At 28.6% G+C, this 25840-nt stretch overlaps 1 protein-coding gene and 1 long non-coding RNA gene across 3 annotated transcripts in view; one reads left to right on the forward strand and one right to left on the reverse strand.

The window, feature by feature from the left end:
- The window catches only part of Eip78C (Ecdysone-induced protein 78C), a 70062-nt gene that overhangs the window by 15489 nt on the left and 28733 nt on the right, over positions 1–25840 (reverse strand). For both annotated transcript variants that reach the window (XM_089225493.1, XM_089225492.1), the window contains 2 exons: positions 10488–10609; positions 2954–3095 (listed from right to left, as the gene is read on the reverse strand). In XM_089225493.1, the coding sequence (XP_089081619.1) occupies positions 2954–3095; positions 10488–10609 (264 nt within the window). The remainder of the gene's footprint in view (positions 1–2953; positions 3096–10487; positions 10610–25840) is intronic.
- On the forward strand, positions 3895–5690 carry LOC149056192 (uncharacterized). The gene is made up of 2 exons (XR_016191361.1): positions 3895–4157; positions 4630–5690. It is a non-coding gene; the product is annotated as an uncharacterized LOC149056192 (long non-coding RNA).

Below are 25840 nucleotides of genomic sequence, written 5' to 3' on the forward strand. Positions count from 1 at the left end.
GAAAATTGAATGACCAAATAGGATTCTAGTATCCTATTCTTATAACGGCTTTAAAAAAAAAATTCTATGGTATTATTTACGTGACGATGTTATAAATTTGTGCTCTTTAGATTTTTTTATGACTGGAGTTATACTTAAAAAAATTTTCTCGTGAAGTTAAATATAACACTTGAACTGAATTATGCCAAGTGCTGCAATTTTAATCCATCATACATGGTCTCCGTATCATCTCTTTCAGATTTGTATTTGTCAACAAATCCATGTGCCAGATTATACATTATAATATTCATAATAGACGCAAGATTTTTTTCGGAGGGGTTATTCCAATAATTATTTTCCCGAAATTACATACGTCATACTGATATTTAGTAGAGGAATACTAGAAATATAGTTTCATGAAGGAAGACATTTTCGGGGGTTGAGTTGTGACCACCAACCCCCTGTATGTAAGCTGTTAACAGATAAACTGTCTTGTTTATAAGGGAATGAAATCAACCCAAAATACAATAATGGTCACTGATTTCCGTATTTTTAATTTGTTGATTATTTCCTGGATGGATTCGAGTAATACGCTAGTACAAGTTAGTATAAACAGTGTTTAAAATTAATAACTATAACAATGAAGACGTAGATACATATACAGCTTACATACATCGATACACCTATGTCTACTTTTATTTATTATAATTTGTAACCGGAATCACATGGCATTTAGCATGAATGTGTATACAATATACTATTGCTACTTGCAATAAAAGGTATACGTGGCTGTAGGTGCTTTCGAGCCATTTGGACGACCGGTGCAGCGAGTCTAAAATATGTAGATTCGTATTGAATGTGGACGTTCGGCCACTGAACTCGAATCCGGTGTCAAAAGTGTTTGTAACAAGCCATATAGGCCGCGGGCGTGTTGACTAAGCCGGTATGTTATGTATTTAATATGTTGGTTTCTGGAGAAGGGGGAGAGGATAGTCAACGGAGTCCCCTCGATGAAGTGTCACACCCCCAAAATATTTTATAATAAATTACACTATTATTTATTAAGACAATATTATGTTTAAGTCTTACCTACATTAATTTTAAATTTTTATAAGATGGTCGTGGATGTCATGTTATACTATTATTAAGAATTGCTCAGTTTTATGATTTAGATTATGATTGGCTATAATAATTAAGTAATCATATTATAGGCAGAATAGTTACGATAAGCTGGTAATTGTTGAATATAAAAATTACAATTTTTTAATGTATTATTTTTATAACTGGGTAAATATTATTGGAGTAAACGTCGAAAGGTTCGAAAAAATACGATTGTTGAATTCCAAAACGTAAGTACATTACTTAAAAGTTAAAACACTATTTAATTATGAACAATAATATAACACACACCTGAAGTTATTATAAGAATAAAATGGCATCGTAAAATTGTACATAAATGAAAAATACATTCAATTCGGCCTAGTGAATCATTAGTAAAAATAATAACATATTTTAATGTATTTTTCTACAAGAATAAACCGTTTTCTTTTATGCTCTAGTCACATTATTATTAAACGCTTGCTTTTAAAATGATTACTCAATTTACTTTGATATAAAGAAAATTATAAACATTTCTGTGCATATTCAATCCATTAAAACGTTACAGAGCAGACACATTTTCGCTCTTGATAAAAACCAGTGTTGTTTTTAAATATCATTTATTTAACATTACATAAAAATATGAAATAAATAGTTTGCTTTCAAAACTTGATGGTGAGTATGTTCATATATCAATGAATTCAGAAATCTCTAAATTAGTTTTGTAATATTTTTCTTAACGTTATTTCTCTAAACAGCCCTATGTTCAGGGATGGGCAGTAATCAGTTACATGTATCAAAGTTACGTAACCCGGTTACTTTTGTAATTTGTAACTTGTAACAAGTTACTCATTTACAATTTAACTTGTAACTTGTAACTAGTTACTCATTTTCCTGTAACTTGATATCAAAGTTACATTGCAGACTGCAGTACATAATATTAATATATTATGTACAAAAGTACAATAATATTAACTACTTATTAAGTATTATATTATTTATTATAGCACGATTAATACTATCTTTAGTAGTAATCGTGTATTATAGGCAGGCCTTATCAAGCCTGTAATCGGCTGTTTTGGAACATGATATTGGGTGATGTACTGGTGTTCGGCGTTGACGTATTGTTGATAACTGATCATAATTGGTATTGGAATTGGGATTCCGGGCTAGTTTTTTTTTTTAAACGCCGAACCACATGAGTAACGAACTCTCCATGGAAAATATATTAAAATAAGTCATTATAAGTTTTAAATAATTATGTTCCAATAAAAAAATTATTTGTAAAATTTAACACAAATCTCTGTTCTTCTGCTCCAGTAGAAATGCTATTTTCATTTGCCGGGTTTGTTCATTGCCCTACTAGAGGAAATTTATCCGACCAAAATTTTGAAAAATTAATTTTTCTCAAAGGAAATAAATTGTATTCATTACAATAGAAAACGATTATTAATACATTATTAAAATGTTCAATATTTTTATTTTGTTTATTTTACAATTGTATGTTTTACTTTCTATGTTGCATGCACCTATTTTAAACTGACTACTGATTTTATGACTTTTACTATTATAAACAATTGACCAATGTGTTAATTATAATAAATAAATCATTACAAGCATATTCTACTTATAAATGTAACTTTTTAACTTTAAATGTAACTTAGTTACATAACTGCAACTTTTATCCAGTTACACAACATAAAAATATCTAGTATCTTGTTACTATAGTTATACAGTTTTAGAGTAACTCGTGTCTTATAACCAGTTACAATAAATTGGGTAACTTTCCTAACCCTGCCTATGTTTATTATATTCTACCAGCGTATTTGTTTTATGTTGTACGACAGCACAATATACTATGAAAAAATTTACTTACAATCCCTGGACATGCCAACCGTAAGACATTTTTTGAATCGGCAGTACTGACATCGATTTCTGTTTAATCTGATCACCAAACATTTGCCGTCCCTCAGACACCGATATTCGATTTGTTTTTGTATACTCCGTCTGAAGAACCCCTGTAACAAATATTTTTCAAATTAATATATTTTAATTTATCCAGAGGCGTATATAGGATTTTCTTAAGGAGGGCATATGAATTTATCCAGTTATCACTAACCCGAAGGGGGCATTGCGCCTCACTCCCAATGGCTCCTTAAATTTTAATAATTATTGTGTTAAACCATCAGTACAAAACACGTTACCAAAATAGAACGAATATACATCTATAATAAACATGTTAGTATGAAACATACTGGAGATTAAATATTTTGTTGCAACAAATAGGTACACATTTTTTCAAAAAAATATCAATTATTTAGTGACAGAATCATTCATAATTTTTTATACCTATAACGAATTTAATCCACTTTAATTGGCACATAATATTAATTATTACATAGGTACCTAAAGGTAATTTTTTTATAATTATATTGAAATGCGTACCTATACTATTATAATTATCTTAACATCTTCAACACTAAATTTTTTATTTGATGAGAAATAAAAATATATTGTACTTTTTTTTTGCATCAATACATTTTTTTTTTTTACCAGAAAAAAAATCTAGGGTCGGGTGGGAACTGTTTAGCATAATACTGCTCATCAGGTTTATACTAATGTCATGTTATGTTAAGCTATTATGCTTAAAAATACTATTTCACAATTCACAATTATAGCAATAATGACATTTAAATATCATAAGCTTAATGTAGGGATGGATACCTGTTGACTAGGTACCTATTACCCACAAAAATTTACGATAGTAAAATTAGTAGGTATATATTATAATATAAAATAGTATTCGATTTAGGGTAAAGGAAGGTATGTTCGTGATATATGTAATTTCGTGATATTTCTTTCGGCATTTGTAACGGACATACCTATTAGTCAAAAACATCGAAATTACGTCAAATGGTACCCTGGGTACTACTGTCGTTTGACAAAGAGTCGTTGGGTGCGTATGATACGTTGATTGTTTACTATCAGTTTGTACATTCTTTATCATTATTTTACGTGCGTTCTGCACATTTGTTTTGGAGTACTTGACCAACATTTTTATTTCCAGACTTGTGTTTAAGGTAAGTAAATAATTTTTATTAAATATTAAACTAGAAAACATGCTTGATTTAATGGTAAAACTTTTGTTTTTTTATTGACTTCCTTTAACTTATGATTGCTTATCGCAGATACACATTTTCTTAACGTTTTCACCTCAAATGAATTTACATTTTTAATCATGTTTCTTTTAATAAATATAATGACATTAAAAATTGTTTTAATCACGATATACCTATATAATTAAATGAAGATAATCTGTTTCTCTATACGAATCTGCAAATATTTTTGCAGTTAAGCCTATCACGAAATTACCTACTATCACGAAATTATGATTATCACGAAATTACATTACATTACAAAATTATTTTTTTAATTTATCTTAATCCTATTTTATTACATACATATACTTTATTAATTATTTAAAAATACTTTGTGGTTTTTAGATCTTAAAGTATAATGTCAAAAATGAAATATATTTATTTACATTTTCAGCTCATACTAGTCATTTATTACAGCCACTAGATGTAGGAGTATACAAACCACTTAAGTCAAACTGGGCCACTAGCTTAAATGACTTTATGAGGGAAAATCCTGGAGATAAACCAAATCGGACAACTTTTCATACAATATTGAATCCAGCATTCATTAAAAGCTTTTCTAAAAAAAATATAGAAAATGCATTTAAAAAAAGTGGCATTTGCCCATTAAATAAAAATGCCATTCCTCCAGAAGCAATAGCTCCATCTCAATTGACAAACAGGGATATTCAAAGTAGAGAAATTCAACCACACAGTATTACTGCTATACAAACATTGTTAACTATTCCTTCTGTAGAGCCAACCACACCTAACCCTAATAGGCCAAAAAGGGATATCATGAGAGTTGTCAAACATATGAGGACATTGATTAAGTATTTATGTGTGATACATGTTGTCAACAAGAATATGATTTAGAAAAATAAGTAAAACAAATAAATATGGTTAATATTATAGTTATTATATTAAGAGTTTTTTGTAGGTCTGTTATTTTATTTTCTAAGCTTTATATATATAAATATAAAGTACCTAATGAAAGTTTTATTATAATTTTGTTAATAACCTGACTATATTTATATTTTATGAACTTAAAGTCTGATTGAATAGTTATGAATTCAAAAAAGTGTTGATATTTTATGTTATATTATACCAGATGTTATACTTAATTATTAAAGAAAAATTTGAATGAAAAATTTAGTTATTATATAAAGAGTTTTTTGGTTTTTTTTTATATAAAGTTATGTACCTATATATATATCAATATTAGGTGTGTAGGTCTGTTATTTTATTTTCTAAGCTATACCTATGTTAAAAGAAAATTTTTTTATATATATAAATATAAAGTAATGAACATTTTATTATAATTTTGTTAAGTTATAAGCCTGATTATATTTATATTTTATGAACTTAAAGTCTGATTGAATAGTTATGAATTCAAAAAAGTGTTGACATATTTTGTTATATTATACCAGATGTTATACTTAATTATTAAAGAACAATTTGAATGAAAAATTTAAATTATTGTGTACTCACGAAATTACCTAACCGCTATCACGAAATTAAATATCATATCACAAAATTACCTAACTTTTCTCAATGACTTTTGAGCTTTTATAAAAACTTATCAAAGGACTTAAAATCCCAAAACTGCATAGATTCTAGTAACTTTACTCTATGTTCATCAAACAATTAAAGTTATTAAGTAAAATTACTGAAATTGACTTTGTAATTACACATCTAGTTAATTTATCACGAATATACCTTCCTTTACCCTACTATTTAGTATACATAGGTACTATAAGTAAAGAAATTGAAATAAAATTGCTCCATCACAGTAATTTACAACAATAACTATAAAAAGTGTTTTTTTTACTAAACATTTTATTTACAATCTATACAATATAATTAGTATAATAATTAAGTTTAATACAAGAATTTAATAATAGGTGGTAGCGTTTATGGACAAACACTCAGCAGTGCTACCCGACCAGATACTTTTTAGATATAACCTATTTAAAAAAAAAAAAAAATTTTCGTGGTAAGTCTTAAGTTTTCACTGAGCGTTCAATAAAAACGAACATAATTATTTATTAGATAGTTAAAATAATGCGTATTACGTTCTAAAAATGAATAGGTGCCATGCGGGTGTAGAATATTTTCTCTCGACATATTAATTCTATACAGCGAAATAGTATAAATATATTTAGATTATTCCATGTCTATTTCCTTTAGATCCAGAATTTATTATTATTACAGTTATTGGCATAAGCTAGTCGTTGTTTAATGTTAAATCTGTGAAAATTTTTTGTATACGACAAATACAAATCTGTATGCATTCAGCGTGAAAGTGTTTTAAATTTTATTACATAATATAAAATGTTAGTATACGTAGCGTTCTCTTAAACAGTTTTGAGTACACTAACTGCAAGTACTGAAGTACCAATACAACAGATTTAATTATTAAATTTATTATTTTTATTATTTAATATAATTTATTACAAAAGCATAACACACATTTTTTTAAGATGGAAAAAAGTAAAGAAAAAGATCTTGAAGGAATCCCCTGAACTTATCTCAATGCACCGTGCCGCGTTGAACAAAATCAGGATCTTTTGGTATGCGATTTACTGGCAAAATAGTGAAAAGAAAAATTGTTCTTATGCATTGCCGTTATATGAATGTTTTAATGACAGAAAAAACCGTCGAAGGTCAAGGAACCGGATAGTCCAACGGTACCGCATTATCAGCCTGTTTACATTTCTTTTCCATCTTCAACGTCGGATAAATGATATAATAATAATACATATATATATACACTTGCAAATAAAACAAGAAAATAAACAATAACAATAAGTATATTATGTAATTTTATTTTAAAATTTTACAATTTCAACCAAATTTATGATCGTTATTGTTTTTTTTTCTCATTGTGCAACCAACGGACACAGTATTTATTACCGTGAAATAATAATTACAATACAGTTTTACAATCGTGTGTAATAATGGACTGGACAAAAAAACGAAATGATCCGGGTAATTTCTTTTCTACTTTATAATTTAGTTTTTCCACACGTCAGTGTATTTGATAGATTATTAAGAATAAAAAAAAAAAAAATACAAGACATATTATATACATATACCTACATCAAAGCGGAAAGACAACAATTTGCGTCCGTATTAAGACGGTGCATACCAATATGATACATATAATAAACATATAATTATATTTATGCCTTCGAGTAACATGTAGATGTATATTATATTAATTTTATAATATTATATCATGAACTTCACGTGTATGAATGGTGTATAGTATATTGTGTGTCTAAGTCTCTTTCAATATTGGTACTGTGTATACTGCAGATGAATTATATAACGCGCACGTGCAGACAACGTACTGCCCGAACGGTTCTCATTAATTACTGTGGTCCGACCAAATTAATTAGCCACACTTAATATTAAGACTATTAGACATGTTTCATTGTGAACTGTACAGAGATACAGTAAACCCGCAATGCGTATTAAAGTTAAGTCGATAATCTGAATAGGTAAATAATATAATAATAATAATATTTTCAGACCGCCGTAGAAAAATCTGACATCAGTACGTGCATATAAATATATAATACACATATGTCTGTATATATGGAAAGCATAGAAGTGTCTGCTTATATGTATTATTATTTCACCCAATAACCATCAGACACGGTTTTATTATCTGAAATATATTATGCTAATATTTGATTAGAAGGTTGATGTTGGTTTTCTAAATTACTACAAACTACAAATTACTATACTTACTCCTACACTTTTTCAGACAGGCTGATTGCATCGATCATTAAATAAAATAGGTACTATATGATTATTAAATATTATTTTCTCCTATTTTCTATTAAAAAATACGGTTGAACTTACATTTTTTTAAAATCATTTCTTGTATTTATGAATGCAATTCAATAATTAGCCATTCAAAATTCAAAGTCTTAGACAGTATTATATTTTGAAGTGTCTACGAAAAAATTTAAGGGAAACTAAATTTTGTAGTTCAACTAGGAACGTCGTGTATGGTCCATAAAAGATAGGCGATTTTTACTTAAATAAAAAAATACTTCTGACTATTGGGAACGATATATGGGTATTGGGTACCCAGGAAATCAATTTAAACTTGAGACTCCGTCTCTAGTATTTACTAGAATAGAGGGGGTACTGACGCTGTCGTGAGGCCAATAAAAAAAAGGGAGAAACTGGGCAGGTTATAGATACATATTTACACCGAGTATTGGATTCTCGTGTCTGATACAGATAGCTTACTTCAACAAAGGTAATGGATGTATAAATAACACGTAGGTATTAGGTAGTTCATTTTTTTATATGAAATTAAAATCAATGGTAAAATCAAAAAAGTTTCTGAGTAGAGCTTTGCAATCTAAAATGCGTTTTATGCAAATATCGCGTATTATACTAGTACACGTTTAAAACCTTAAACTCATTTTTCCACAAACTATACATTTACAGTATGTCTCATAATGGTTGTTTTCACAAATACCGACCCACTAACTATAAGTTTATAACCACCTTCTGCCAAAACTTTAAAACTTACATTGCCATATTTGAATTTTTAATGGAAACGAGTAGTTCAACTTTCAAAAGATTTACATAAATTAATAATATCAGAGTTTTAAGTATCATATAAAATAATATATTAATTTTATTATTTTGAGTCGTAGTAAAATAAAAATTCTTTCTTCTTCAATTCCAATATAATATAGTATTAATTTCACAAAATTGTGTTTAAAGAAGGTGGGTTAATGGGTACCGACATTTGAAAAACATTGAAAATTGAAAATGTCAATAAATTACACAAAAATGATGATGAAAATTCAATGTTAAAAATATTTGCATTTCAAACGCTTATAAAAAATTTATTTGACGTTCACTCTTTTTTTTCTTAAAGATAGAAACACTTATAAGGAATCTTGTATTACATTTTTAATTCATAAGTATAAAAAGAAAATTGTTTATAAGCTATAAAATTATTTGCAATTATTTGCGATTTTGAAGATTTCATCATAATTTTATTTTGCTGAGAATCTAAAATTTTAATTTGACCTTTAGAAGGATAGCTATCGATGAGAAAAGTATATGATATACAGAGTAATTCTTTTAAGTGGACACACTAATTATCTCGAAAAGTATTTACTTTTTTCAAAATATTTTTTTACATGGTTTCAAGTAGTTAAAAACCAACGTTTTCATTAAAAAAATTATATTTTTAAATATTTTTTATCCTTATCATTTTTTAAAGTTTTTTACCTTTTTGAATGACAACGTAGAGTTTTAATTTCATATTCCAAAGCAGAATATTTTTGTAAGTATTTTGATTCATAAAAATCGAATTTAGAGCTAGTAGTTTTTGAGTTATATGTATTTAAAGTTTAGACAAGCGGAGTAGTGGACAAACATTTTGCGGGGTAACCCCGTACCACTCCACTCTGCCAATCTAAACTTTAAATACTTATAACTCAAAATGATAAGGATTGGTTTTTAACAACTTGAAACAATGTAAAAAAATATTTTGAAAAAAGTAAATACTTTTCGAGATAATTAGTGTACCCACTTAAAAGAACGCCCTGTATTTTATTTTATTATTATTGTATTTATTTTACCTATGGTAAAGATGAACGTAAACGAAAACTTATAGTGCAATTAATATTTAGTTTAATTATTATTTTTTTTTTATTATTTATTAAACATCAACTGTACAGGTTATTAGCATTTTACAAAAATTTTACATTTTTACAATTTACATTTTATTATACAAATCGATATTTTTTAGTTATAAGATTATATTATGGAAGTTGGAAAATGACCAATTGCTTCATACCGGTTGTCAGGGATGTCAAAGTGTTTCATTGAAGTTTGGGCAGTGGACGATGATAATATGTTTGAAGGAGTAGTTTTCGTTGTATGTTGGGCATAGGGGTGGATCTGTCTTTGCCATAAGGTGTCCATGTGTACATTTTGTAGTTTGATTATTGTATGACCACATCGTTATGGTATAATCGTTTTGTTCTGTATTAGATCTTCTTATGACACTCGCATTCTATTATTCTTGCTTATATCCCCCCTCCCTAAGGTTATATTTAATAATTTTGTTCTGAGCCATTTGTATCAAATACTTAATAATGACTTAATCATTTAAATATCATAAACATACAATCAAAACGTGTATAATTATATCATTAAATTATACACATCGTATTAAATATTATATTGCAATAAAAGTTATTGTGTAGCATCAGAGCTGTTACATACCTTGCATCCCTCGCACGACGTGACGCCATAGTGATAACCAGACGCTTTGTCGCCGCACACACGACACGGTACGAACGATTTGGCAGGCGTAGTGTTTGAATCGGCTGCCGCAAAGTGTTGATCTGTAAACAAAACGTATATTGACAGAGATTAAAAATCAATGTAGAATATTATAATATTACTTTGAGATTTTATTAAAAAAGTGGAAAAAATATTGTTGTTTTTTTATTGTTTAATTAATTATGTCAACATATTCAATGCTTTTACAATGTTAGAATAAAAGTATTAAAAATAATACACAGAGAAATAATTTCTTATTAGTTGACTGGTTGGCCATCGTTGTCAAAAATTGTTTTACACACAGAACATGTAGTATGAGGCATCGACTACATTGTAAATGGAGATGTTTCAATAAATTTATTTTCATATACGGTATCTATACATATACTTAAGTATTAACATTATACTTTTATAACTTGCGTTATTATAAAGGTATGCAATCAGGCACGGATCTAGAGCAAAAAATTGGAGGTTGCGCTGGGCCCCTAGGCTTTCACCCTGGATACGTCCCTGGGTAGTGGGTACAATATAAACAAAACGAGTATTTTAATGTTGAATATTTCGTGAGATTTTATTGTTTGATTTTTGAAAAATATTGATAAATATTAATCATTCAAATGAACTATACACCAGATTACTAAATAGGTGTCCCACACAAAACTCATCATTCTTATTTTCAGTTTATTTAACCCAAAAATATTAAAAATAATGTGTGACGTTTTGATTGTGGATACAGAGATACTTACTCCAAAAATTATATAATTTAATATAATATATATGTATATTAGGAGTGTTTATAATTTTAAATATAAAATAAATTTAGTAATATTTTTACATTTGTTGTTTGAATAGATTTATTTACATAATTTTGACATATTTAAAATAATGCTTTAAGGTACCTAGCTCGATAAGATTCAATATTAGTAAAAAATAAAAATGAAGAAAAATGTATATATCATACAAACTTTAAAGCTTTAAACAAACATTGTACACACTAATTTAGTTAATTTTTGTAAATATAAATTACAACCTAATGAAATTTATTTGAGTTTAGAAACTTTTTAAAATGATACTTACTTTCCATTTCTTGTAAAATATATCGTTTTTAATTTTCGTGTTTTAATAAATTTAGGCATACGCATAATACATAATATTATATATTTAGTGCCTATAACACGCTTCCGAAGCTTTTAAATTGTACATAAGTATATGTATAGCGAACATTATATTTTCAGCACTCAGAGGAAAACGGTAGTATCGTTTTGCCAAAAACTACCGTCATCGATCCGCTACCCAGCACTGTATATAATATACAAATATATATATATACGAACGTATATAGGTGGGGTCTTGGCAGGGAATTTAAGAAACTAGGTCACCAGAACTGTCACGCCCTACATTTCATGGCACCCTCACGATATACATGTAGACATTGCAGTGCACCTGCCATACATATACAACACCAACCCCTTCTAATACATTAAATATTTTTTTCACCCACCAAAAATAAATCATGTATCTAGCCATTTTATTTCAATCATTGCAGCAAAAACAACTCGACGAGTATTTCTTGATTTTTCATCTATATATACGCACTTTATAGTTTATTATACATTTATACTGTGAATGGTAAATATAAAAAGAAAACGAACAAATTTAACTTATGCACGGAGAACTATGACTATGATTATCATCTATATGTTATCGATTACTCATTATATCGATATTGTCATTTAAAATACAAATCGTGTATACGTATTAACTATTGGCCAGTGTGACTAATAATAATAATAATAATAATAAAATAAATGTCAGAAAGGATTTATTCTTACAATATATTATGAGTAGGTGGTATACATATATGACATATCTTATTAATTATTATAATGTCCGTAAGTAAACATCGGTGATTTAAATATCCTTACAGACAAGTGAATACTGTAGGTACTCAGTACTCAGTTGGTACTTATATAGGTATACTATGTACTGATTGTACTCGTTATATGACTGTATTTGGATTTCACTATGAAGGTACTGCAATTGAATGTCCAAAATTATTTAATGTCCATCAACACGAATACCATAAACATACAAAGATCATAACGATATTTTATCAAGCGGGGTCAACGCACGTTTAATATACTTCATCAGTTTATCAAATTGATTTTAACTCCAACAGCAGATGGTGTTTAGGTATAGGTAGGTATTAGGTACTTAATTAGTTATTATAATCGCAACCGTTATAATATTATAGTATCATACATTATTGGTATATAGGTAGACTATGTAGTAGAATATATAAATATATATAGTATATTCGTGAATAAATACATTTTAATAAGATCAGTGAGTAATAATCTTATTACCCATCGTTAACTATACATTATTATAATATGCGAAAGGAAATGAGATGAAAACTAAATGTTCCCAAGAATAATACGATTAAAATAATGGCGAAGTGAAATATCTAATAAGTAAAGAACCCATCTTTTAGGAACGTAAAAATATAGATTTTAAAAAACCGTTGATTTTCTATGAACGAACATCAAATTCATCAAAATTTCTTAGTTGTATATCGTGGAATGTATTATTATTATTATACAGGGGATAATATTTAAATACAATATATTGCACTGAATGTCTGGCAAATCGCGCTTACAATACACTGACGCCAAGTAGAAAACGGCTGATATTCGCGCGGGTAAGAAGTGAACTTTAACAATATCCTGGAAGCCGTGCAATGACAATACACAAAGTGGAAAAAATATGATCGTTACAAATGTTTCCCGTACGTACTTACATCTGTACGCGATATTATTATAATGCGAGAGTGACGCACGTGTTGAGATTTGAATGCCAAGGCGGTGGTAGTGGTGGGTGTGCTCTGTGCCCCGTCATAATAATAACATGGTAGGTGTACTATAACATTGATGTGATGTATAGGTATACATATAGGTACACGCGCATTATATTATAATGGTAACCGAGAGCGAGGAGTAAAAATATAATAGTAATAATAATATAATATAAAAAGAGAACTATCTGCTGCAGGTCCAGCGAATACGTTTATATACCTATATAACCGCATGTATATAATATAATATGATATAATTATAATAGCAGTAGACAGTCGTGTATATCTGCGCGGTCTATTGCTATGTCTATAGAGAGAACATCACGATTACACGTTATTTTATTATACATTACGATGAAAAACGATTATTATCAACTCATTCGTATAGTATATATACAGCACACGCAATCGCCATGTAACAAATTTAAACCAAAAGCGCATTGGTACTTATATCATATAATATATTTTAATTTTGACATTCATGAAAAAAAAAACAATTTCAGTTTTTACAATTTAACATTAAATTTAGTTGTTCTGTACATTATAATATTAAATACATTCATGAGAAAATGCGAAAAACCGCTATGCTACACTTAATGATTAAGATATAACGAAGCGAGTTCTATTGCGATTGAATTCTGTGTTGAAATCTTTTGAACAAAACTAATATCAATTATTTATATGATACCTAATATAAAACAAGATATTTGGACCCCTATAGCATATTATATTTATATTTATTATAAAACTATTAAATTATTACGAAAATTATACATTATTATATTACTAACGATATAATATTGTGTGTCGTGTGAATAGTGGGTAATGTCGTACTGATAAATTTCATCAGCCTGCAGCATAATGAAAATTTAGACAAAATCAAATGACCCTATTATATTACTTAAGACTCAATATTATTATTTATATTATAACCAAGGCCCAATAGAACCTATTAAACTTACAAATCAAACTAATAGTGATCTTAAATAAACAATGAATAGTGATAAAATAATAATTAATATTTAGTATATATTAGGTATGGCATTGCAATTAATACAATAGTATAGAACATAGAATTTAGTTTTTTATTTATATTAATTATATTATATTAATTTATAGTTTTCGGTGCGCATATTGTTGCGGTACATTCGTACATTATTAAGTTTGTCAATATCTGCAATCCATGACTTGAGGTTGTCCAAATAGATCGAGTTTATTTCACAAAGCTTTGTACATTGACACCGATTTGCCCGTAAACTGAAATATATAAAAACTGAGATACGACACTACATTTTATATTTGTTAATTTTTCTCCAGGAAAAGTCTTGTTTTAATGCTAGTCATGAAAAAAAAATTAAAAGTTAAATAATTTAATTTGCAATATAAAGAATTCACTCATAAACCCAACTTCTTTTTACCAAATACCAGTCGAAAATGAATTTTTTTTCAAATTTGTGTATCTTGTGTTTTAAAAATATAAAAGACGATTTCAAACTCTAAATTTACTTGAAGGAATCGTATCTAATTCTTAATTTTTATGAAAAACTGCCGGTGTCGAGAAACTTTCAGCTTAGATTATGGAGGAAAACTTGGATACGATAATATTATAAAAACGGGATAATCATGACGAGCTCAATTTTTAAACAAGTCGTTAGTATATGATAATATTATTATACAAACAATAAAACAAAAACTTTTTACCGAGTGATACCGCGTATAAACGATTTTGTATGTACTATGATAAAATTAAAACGACCAAAGAACGAAACAAATTACTATGTACGGTCGCGCGCACGTTTAGACGTTAAAATAAAATGCCATTTATATAATATATATACCACTGCGGGTAGGTATATCATAGCGTAATGTTTAGGACTCACGCAATCGGCAGGTACCTAAATACTAGATAGTGTTCGCAGTTCGAATACCGAAATAAAAAGCAAGTAGCATAACTATAGTATACTTCTATTATATATATAATGTTTTCCAAAAAATCACTGCAACAGTATAATAATATAATGTACCTAGTACCTACTCTGGGGCAGACTTGACGGATGTTTTTTACAGTCTCCGGTATAAATGCAGTTTAATACTCGGCAGCTATAGATATTATTATAATATATAGGTGGGCTAGGCTATACTATCTATGTTCATAAATATATATATAATATTTAGGTACGCAAGCATAACCGGTACTCCGATCGTATGTTCGAATAATATTATATTATCACCTGTATCGTCGTCGCCTTGTATTACACGCATACTATATCCATACACATCACACTGCATAGGTACATATACGCTTATTATACCTTACAAGTATAATATTATTGGTAATCGACTATATACGACTATACGACCCCACGTCTTATTAATTTTCGTTTACATGCAAGCGCTTCTATATAAGATACCATCACCGAATCATTCATATGATAATATAATACATAAACATATTATGTATTGTAATCAACTGAGATACCTACACTTGTATCCAGCGGCGTATCGCTGAGTACAACCACTCACCTGCATGTAATTTTAAGCGCCCTGTTCATTGTTGAAACCCCTATCGGGTTTTGTCTTAACACGTGACCACTGACCAGTCTTCGACAAGAATCCTTCCACGGTTAAAATCTTGCATGTGCTACAGACCACAACAATTTTGAACGGAAAGTACGGCACTTATAGAATTTAGAAAAAAAGATTTTGATTAGGACAGAAACTTTGATACAATTTTTTGATTTAATATTGTTTCGAATTTAAATAGTGTTAACGGGTAAGATTGTGGTCAAATTTGGTACGACTTCATTTGAATTTCAGTTTCTATACTTCAGAAAAAAACCATTATACTTGAAATATCTCCGAAAAAAATCGGAAATCACTTCTATTCAGAAGACCATCATAGAAATCTTATTCAATCACCCTTGTCCGAGATTGACAGATACCGCCATCGATCATTATGCGACAAGACAAATATATTCTCTCTAAGCACGCGCTTGAACATATTATAATATTATATACACAATAATACCACGCCTTACTGCGTGTAGATATTTCGACTTTGTGTGGACACACGGTCGGCGGTAGTATGGCGTTTAAACGACGCGATGCCAACGTCGAATTTCAAATATGCCATGGCTTTCGTTGTTGTTAAAGAAGAAGAAAAAGAGGAATGGAAAAACCATCGCATAAAATCCAAGTATATATTCAACACTAATGGCCGTTGGTTGTATACACATTATATGACATATAAATATATATGTTTAAGTTTACTTCTTGTATTTGGACGTTATATACGATATTTGTTTTTATTGAGTCTCTTTTTGTCTGTTTGTAAAGATGCCCATCCCGAGGATTCAGCTATTTTATTATTGTGTCTCCCCTCGGCTTGTATAGATTTACTATATTTCTATATTTGTACGACCACATTGTTTGGTGAAAATATTCAATAAATATGAATAATATATGATTTATGAGTTTATTTTTAAAGTATACCCATTGAAATTGTGGAGTTATCATAATAGTCCTGATAACTGTATGAAGTATATTTTGAAAGAATCAAAAGATCACGGGAAATTTAGGAGTTAGGACAAAGCCTAATTCTATATTATCAAATTATTAAATAATAGAGTACTTAAAACGGTTATTGAAATCCCACGCCATGGGATTAAATACAGTTTCATTTTTTAGTTTTTTTCTGTTGCACTCGCTGTATATTTACATATCATAACATATTTTAAGTAAATACATCATAAGACTTGAAATATATCAAAATAATCGAGCGATATAATTATTTAGTAAAAAACTAAATTTTAATATTCTTAAATTATAATTTTGGTCAGATACAATAATGATGAACTGTTTAGAATGTTCTTCTATAAATACATACGAATTAAAAAAGGATAGGTGCCTAATATTATATTGACATCACGAGTTTAACGACTCGACCAGAAAAGCAAAAGTATTTTTTTCAACGAAATCGTAATGTCCCAATCGCCTGAGTTGAAAATCGAAAGATGACCAGATGTCCAGATGACAATAAATTACGCACGATCCAGCTATGGCTGCATGGACATAATTAGCTACATAATTTTTACACATCGAGATACGATGCGTACCTAATGAACGTACGCATAACGTACGTACTAACTATTCGTACCAATAAAATAATAAAATAAAAGTTTGAAAAATAAGAAATGATATATATATATACATATTATAAATATCAAAATGTAATATTGTATAATAATCTAATAAAATACAGCGTCTCCGTAAAAACGGAAAATATTGGAGACACACGAAACATAATAATTGGAATTTGTGTTATTTTTTTACTCTTAAAATACACGGATGACAAAAAAGTAGAAAAAAAAACGAAACAACAAAAAAAAAAAAAATAAATAAATCAAAAAGAAACAGCGAGACACAACAATATAAAAGATATAAATATATTATTATATTACATTTACGCACACTCACACATATTATACTATTATATACAACGATGGAGAGTGTGGAGGCAATACGAGCGGCAAAGGATTCCGTCGCCGGACAGTTCAATAACCTTGAGTGCTTTCAGAAACACACACACGCACACCCATGTACTATACACGTATATATAGGTACGAACGCGAAAGACGGTGTGCGTGTGTATTCGGGCTGTGGTGTACGATGGTGTGTGCGCGCGCGGCATAACCAGTTTGCCAACTCTTTTTTATAATTTTTTTTTTCTCTACCCGCAGCCTCACTTCTCCCGCACACGCGCGCTGCCGGGGCTTGTCCGTACCAAAACTTAAAACACAAAAACCAGTTCCGACGACGATAAATAATTATTAATCGCCTCTCTCTCTCGTCCCGTCTCCGTCTCGCCACGCGTTTTTCCGTCCTTCCTGTGCGTACACACACACACACACACACACGTCGTAGTATTATATTATTATTTACCTCTGTACACCGTACACATGCACGTACACGACTATAGTACGTATCTATATAGAGGTACACATTATATATTGTATAGGAAGTTAAACGCACGCACCGTGCGCACTGCTGCAATATAATATGCGTACACGGCGAGTATGCAAGACGCGCGCGACTGAACCGATGCTATAATAATAATATAATATACGTACGTAGGCTATGTATATTATTATTATAATAATAATAATAATTATTATTATTATTATTTTAATATAAAAGTATTATCTTTGCGGCTGAACGTCCGCCGCCCTGTATATTATACAGGCACGATTTTAATATTTGCGGTACTACTCGTATTTCTATATTTTACTCTCTCCGTAGTCATCCTCATCGCCGACAATTAAAATAATGTTACTGTAGAAAACTGTAATGTGATGATGACTGATGACTGAGTAACTCGTCAATTTTTGTGCAATGATACTGTGAAATATCGGAAATGTCGTCTGAGTTACTCCATCTACTGCAGTAGACTAATCGTCATCGGTTAAATAACATCTATTTATGTTAGGGTCAAGAGTTTGTTTAAACGGGCATGTACCAGTTGCCCCCAAAAAGTACCTTTTTTATACCAATTCCCCTCAAACTACCTAGAGAAAAATGCACCAGTTGCCCTCAACTAAATGTACCAGTTGCCCTCACATGTTAATATATACACGATTACAATATATAACCCGTAAAATAGGGGAGGTGAATATACAAATAATAAATAAAATATAAAATTATTTATGAAAATAAAGTAAAATAGTATAAAATAATTGAATCAAATTCATATGATTGGAATTACATATAATATTGTATTAAATATAATATACGAGTACTATACAAATAAGATGGATAAAATTAAAATTTTTTTAAATAATAATAGCCTGCTTGGTGCAAAGCTGTGGATGAAATTTCCAAACGCTCATTAAAACTAATACGTGAAGAAGTTCAATCAAACGTCGTGGATATAAGTGATATAACATAAAACGATGTATAAAGTCCATTCGCAGAAGCATTTATCGTGCGAGAAGAAAAACACTTCTACCACTACCAAAATCTATTTCTGAAGTTCACTCAGCATTAACACTGTTACAATTAAATACTTACAAAGGTATCATTTTATAGTTGTTTTTTATTTTTTTTGACAAATTATCACATTGAGTTAGTAATTAGTATTATAATTAAATTATTTATTATGAACTTTTGTCATAATTTATTTATTATTTGTATATTCACCTCCCCTATTTTACATGCTATATATTGTATTCGTGTATATATTAACATGTGAGGGCAAATGGTACATTCGGTTGGGGGCAACTGGTATATTTGGTTGAGGGCAACTGGTCAACACCCGTTTAAACGTCTGTAAGATTTCGGGGGAAGCTCCAACCCCTTAAACAATATTCATAGTAATATTTGCCAAACGTAAATAATATGTGTTTGTGGAAGTATGCCAATAAAAAATTTTGACTATTAAATTATATTATTATTTATTTCTCCGCGATCCTCATAATATGGATTTGTTATCTCGCGTCACTCGTATAAGGTAAAATAAAAATATGACCGTTCCTCGTTCGGGTTTGAAACATTGAGATTTATTAGGTAACGTACTCACAGGTATAAGATACGTATCTACAAAGTACACGTCAAAGTTAAATAAACGCTGAAACATAAAATACAAGTTTAAAAGTTAACGAACATACGTTATTCAAACACCATTATAAATGTGAGTATTATGTATTATATTAATGAGTTTGTAGCAAGTTGAGGAAACAAAGTAAAATAATATATGCATGATTTTAAACCACCAACATCTTATATATAGCACTAAACTTGGACAACTAGATGTTTTGTTAATCCCGTTCTGAAGATTCTGCAAGATGTTAAATAATTTTACTTTCAAATACTTATATAGGTACGTATAAATATTGACTATTTTTAATTTAATAAGCTGAATGATTTGTATATTATTATGTTTGATCGCGTTAATCTCAGGAACTAATGGGCCGTTTCAATAAAAGTAATATCAATAGATTCCTTGAGACTTGTAGCTTTTTTTCTTTTCAACCTATAGGTTTCTATCTGGTTTACACGTGGATTTATATACCGTTTTGGATATAGGGTCAACATTGGTTACAGAAATACAATTTAAAAAAAAGCATTGCATTGTCAAGCGCTCCTGCAGGATTTTATTTATATTATAGAAATCAATATTAAATTTATTGTTTTTTATTCAAATGTATAACAAAAGGCAATGATCTTTAAAACTTTCAACGAGATTCGTCGAGTAGTTTTCAGACTCAAAAACCGATCGATCAATTTTGATGAAATTTTCAAAAATTCTTCTTAGAGATATCAGATAGTGCGAACGCCGCTGGTTTGGTTTACCACTAGTAAATAATACTATATTCTATATGTACCATTATATAATATGAGAATACCGAAATACACGCAATTGGTTAGTTTACGGCTACTATGGTATTCAAAGGCGATCTATGACTGCAGTTGGTAAGTAATACTATGGAGTTACAGCGGAGGCCGGTCATAAAATACATTAAAGTAATTATTTGTACACACTAATCTTGTCATTAAATAATATTTTACTTTTATAAAATATTTCTCAATAATATACAAATGAAAAATAATATTGTGCACATCCTGTAGTTTGGTACAAGAAACAAAATAAATCGTAACTACGTCTGATCGATAAAAGCTGGTAAAATTGTTTAAATTATTATACTGGGTTTCGTCCGTTTCTCCTAAAAACGGAAGTGCAGCAGTTGCGTCGGTCACAATATATATTAAAATAACATATAAGTTATAGTTTTGCTGTGGTATTGCGTAACCTATTAATTGCACTGGCGTAATAAATTAGTTTGCCGTTAAAAAAATATGTCTGAGACCTGTGCGGTAAACTACATACGTGGTGGTCCATCGTAATTTCCCATTTGAAATATTTGGTAATTGTTATGTACTCATATTTCGTAAAATAAAACGTTAATTATAAAAATCGCAAAATTATATAATCACTAACAGTACCTACATTATATTAGTAAGTTTGAAATAATAATTAAATTTGTTTTCCAAAGCATTGTCTGTAATGTGCCAATTTAGTACAAATAGATTACTTTTAAAGTGTAAGCATAAAATGTATAAAAACATCTTCATTTATTTTTTAAATTGATCTTGCCTCCTTCCCCTATAGAAAAATGTCTGGGGAAGCGTAATTAAAATTTGCTTGCAAATAATGCAAATTGTAACAGTAACTATACATCATGATTTAAAATTATCTTTAGTTATTATTTATTATTCAATAAAATTATGAGCCCAGCTCAACATTTTCGTGTGAGGCCCAAACAATATTACCTTATTATTTTGTGGGTGCGAGAAAATTGTAGACGTACAATATTCACTCAATGCCTGTTCGGGATAAAATACTTAAAGTTCTGACAATGGACAGCATAGAGGAAATTAAGTAAAAAAAAAATACACAACCAGCTCGTTTCCTTTTCCCGGAAAGAAAGTAAATAGAATATTATTATACAGACTACATACCCATACGCGAGTGAATTTTACTGTAAAGTACTCTAAGTAATATACATATTACACTTTAAAATATTTTATATACATTATAATACATATATAATATGGGTGGTAAAATAATTATTGAAAACACCCTTTTAGCCATTTTTATATCGTCTGTAAACGACCCGAAGAACAAAAAATTGTTTTATCGATCGAGTCAAATATCTAATAATTCTCACCATTTTAATGATTTGAATTCAAATGACGTTGGAAACGCCGTTGATTTATTCACTGTAATGAGTAAAATCATAGGTATCGCAATATGTTACTCGTTATCATTTATAGATAGTAGTAATATCGATTTTGCTCACAGGTTATTAAATGTCGTTAATTTTCGTAACTTAACGCCTAATCTGATGATTATTATATTTGTTTTCAATAAAACAGTACGTTTTTATATAGTATTTTATAATACTAGAACCCAGCTTGAAAAATTTCACTTAATGATACCTAATTATTTATTTGACTCATTTTATAATACAACGTGATATAGGTGCGAACATAATTACTCTCCGGTAGGTATACGAGTGTTTGACTAAACAATATTAAACCAATTTCGATAGAATCCTAAACACATATGAACGACTATAGTGAATGCTGACATTCTTATAAAACTGTCTCAGTGTATCGCCACTATATATAGGTACATAATTTATAAACAAGTCCCATAAAGATATAACCTCCTCAATCTGTGAACTGTGAATGATGCTTTCTGATAATGTTACTTATACCTTGATTTTAAATTGTATTATAATTATCAAATGTATATAGGTATCTACTTATATGCTTAAATACAAAAATATTATTATTTGTTAAAATTCAATAATTGTGTTGTTCACGTATTTATATTATAGTATTATAATAATTAATTATAATATATTATATTATAATATTGTATAATGCATCATTTAAAAAAAAAACGATAATTATTATTTATTAGATATGCTTTAATATATTTTAATTTGTGTAACGTAACTGTATAAGTACTGCAGGTTTTAGAATTTTTACTACCAGTGCGAGTGTTTGAATATTGGGCATAACGCGAATATTACAATATGTCGCGTGCGTTCTATCTATATAACCGTTAGCCCTGACATATTGTGTACCTATCTAATATCTAATATATATAAACTATAATATGAACATTGTGTACTGTATAGGGAGTAAGGACAAATTCAATATTGATAAAGTTTTCTTGTCGCGTTTATATTTCGAATCCATGGCAAAGTAATGTTATTATAATAGTAATTCCATCTATTTTTTCGTATATATCATGTAAGATATTGACGATGACTTTTACAGGATTTTACGGGCTTTTAAATTTTTTTAGTTTTAATCGATTTAGAATTTTGTATATAATATAATATATTATGGTAATTTTCAAATAATATTATCATTTTTTGCGTTCACAAGCATTGTATTAGACAAAAAAATACGCTTTTAATTGTCGTCTTAAGTTTATATTACTATAAAGAGTATAACGCATTAACGCATAATACAAAACCGACGAAACGATTAAAAATTTATGAGGTTTAAAAAGTATTATTCAATATAATATGAGTGTAGGTGTTACGAAATTATGGCGAAGGACTATTTATAACTATTATCGACTCGTCTACCAAAAATATATAACCCTCGATAATATATAATATTTTATGCATAATAATAAAATATCAGTGGTTATAACAGAAAAGTGTTTTTTGTGTCGACGCTATACACACTAATACACTACACAGTATCTATCTAGTAAACTACTTACTATAGAACAAAACAGCTTATGACTGCTTTATTTCAGAACATAGTAACTACATTTATAAATAGTGACACTACGATTTTCCACTGCAAATTGGTAACACAAATATTGCTACTCGCAAATCTGAACGTTAAATTTAGCTAGCGTTTCCTTATTCATTAAATACAACTATACCGTGTCACTATAAGAAACGTGTTAAACAGGCAGTCCGCTTTGTATTTTTCTAAATAAAACTTGTTGTCTCTCTATCATGAATTAAAATAAATAATAGAATCATTTCAAATTATAATGATTACATACATCCTAACAAAATACTGAATGTACATCACTGCTATGACTATCTGCAACTCGTGCAAATTGAGTTTTCGTGAAAATTGGTACATTTAACAGATTCGTTTTAAATTTTTCATTAACAAGTTTCTAATCTACAAGGCCTATAAACATGGATGATAATTTTTTGATTAAAAAAAGGTAGCATATAATGAAGTGCTTTACATTTGCTCATTTGCATAACAGTAGCGATAATCGTAGCAAACTTTCATTATATTATGTTGTGGTAGCGAACTCCATCATGATTCATGACTTTCGACCACTCTATTATTATCCAAGCCCAAATTTATACACAAAATAACTTTCAGAAACACTAAAATATCGTCACATTAAGAGGAAAATAAATACTACCTGCTACCTCATAGTTTAGGAAAACTATATGTTTCTTAAAGTTTATAAGAGATACAATCAACCACACGGAAGTCTGTGATAGAATTTAAAATTTTTTTGATGTCCAGTAGTTACAAAATCTGAGATAAGTGTTGTCAACACGTCTTTTAAGTTACAACAAGTAATTATTATTATACAATTGCAAGGCAGTATTACTGGTGATAATTTTAAAAATTAATTTTTATTAATTGAAAATATTCTTAATTTCACAATTTGAATACTTTTCCAAATATATTGTCATATTGATGTTTGGACGTTGGTCTAAAATATTATTAATAATGTCATAATTTAAAAACTTTAAAGCAAAGACGAGCATTATAATGTAAATTTATGTAAACTCTTTTGTTTTCAATATTTGATACATCGAAATGTTCATAAAAAAATGTGTTTCAGATTTTCGAATTTAGATTTCATATTTTCATTTTGATAATTTAAAATTGATAAGGGTTTTGAACTTTCAAAATTATATAATAAAGATAGGTAAACGAAAAAAGGTGATATAAAATATAAGAATAAATGTATATTAACTTCTCCAGACTAAAGAGGCAAAAAAAACTTTTTGAATTAATGAACGTTCATTGTTAAAATGTAATAAATAGTTGAATAATACCAGCTCTTTGTATAGATCTCTAATACCGTCTTTTCCGCAAAGCTTAAATTAACACCGCCCAAATTACGTGAGCTTTTCTTCGGTCGTTTCAGAGAATTCTACTACTTGCAAAACTATGTTTAATTATGATTGTTAGTTTTACTTTGTTTAACTTTTCGGAGCACAAAATATTTAAAACCCTTTACAACTTATTCATAATCCGGAATAATATATAGGTATGTTATAACTTAATTGCAGTTATTATAATATTGTTTATAGATTAGCAAACGCCAAACATTACGTGAGAACTGACATTAAATATTTATATTATAAAATCTTTGAACGGAAAAATATATTTTTCAATTCTACATAGGTATAGTACCTACATGTAATAATTGTATAGTCATTACAGCTATTAATTTAGTAATCACTAGTTAATGCAATTGACTATTTATTTAAATCATTTTTGTGAAACAAATATTTTTTTTATGCATGTATAATGCCGATCAATTGTGATTGAATCAAAATTACCTGTAAAAATGTGATTAGTAATTACTCATAACATCTGGTGAAATTCGTACATCCAAATATTTTATATCGACTTATTAATTATTATTGACAAGAATAAAATCATTGAAAACCATTTGTTTTACCAAAAAATATTTTTATGAAAAGTTTGGATATATTACATTATCATATTATGTATAAAAAAACTCGAGGTTTTGTAAAAAGTATATAATATTCTTTCTTTTTACTGCTTACTTTATATTAGTTTCCATAAGACAAAAAAAAAAAAAAAAAAAAACAGGGAAAAATTGAAAAATAAGTAACAT

Source organism: Diuraphis noxia, unplaced genomic scaffold (assembly GCF_037042655.1).
Source record: "Diuraphis noxia isolate RWA-SAM2 unplaced genomic scaffold, SU_Dnox_SAM2 contig0004, whole genome shotgun sequence".
NCBI classification, from domain to species: domain Eukaryota; kingdom Metazoa; phylum Arthropoda; class Insecta; order Hemiptera; family Aphididae; genus Diuraphis; species Diuraphis noxia.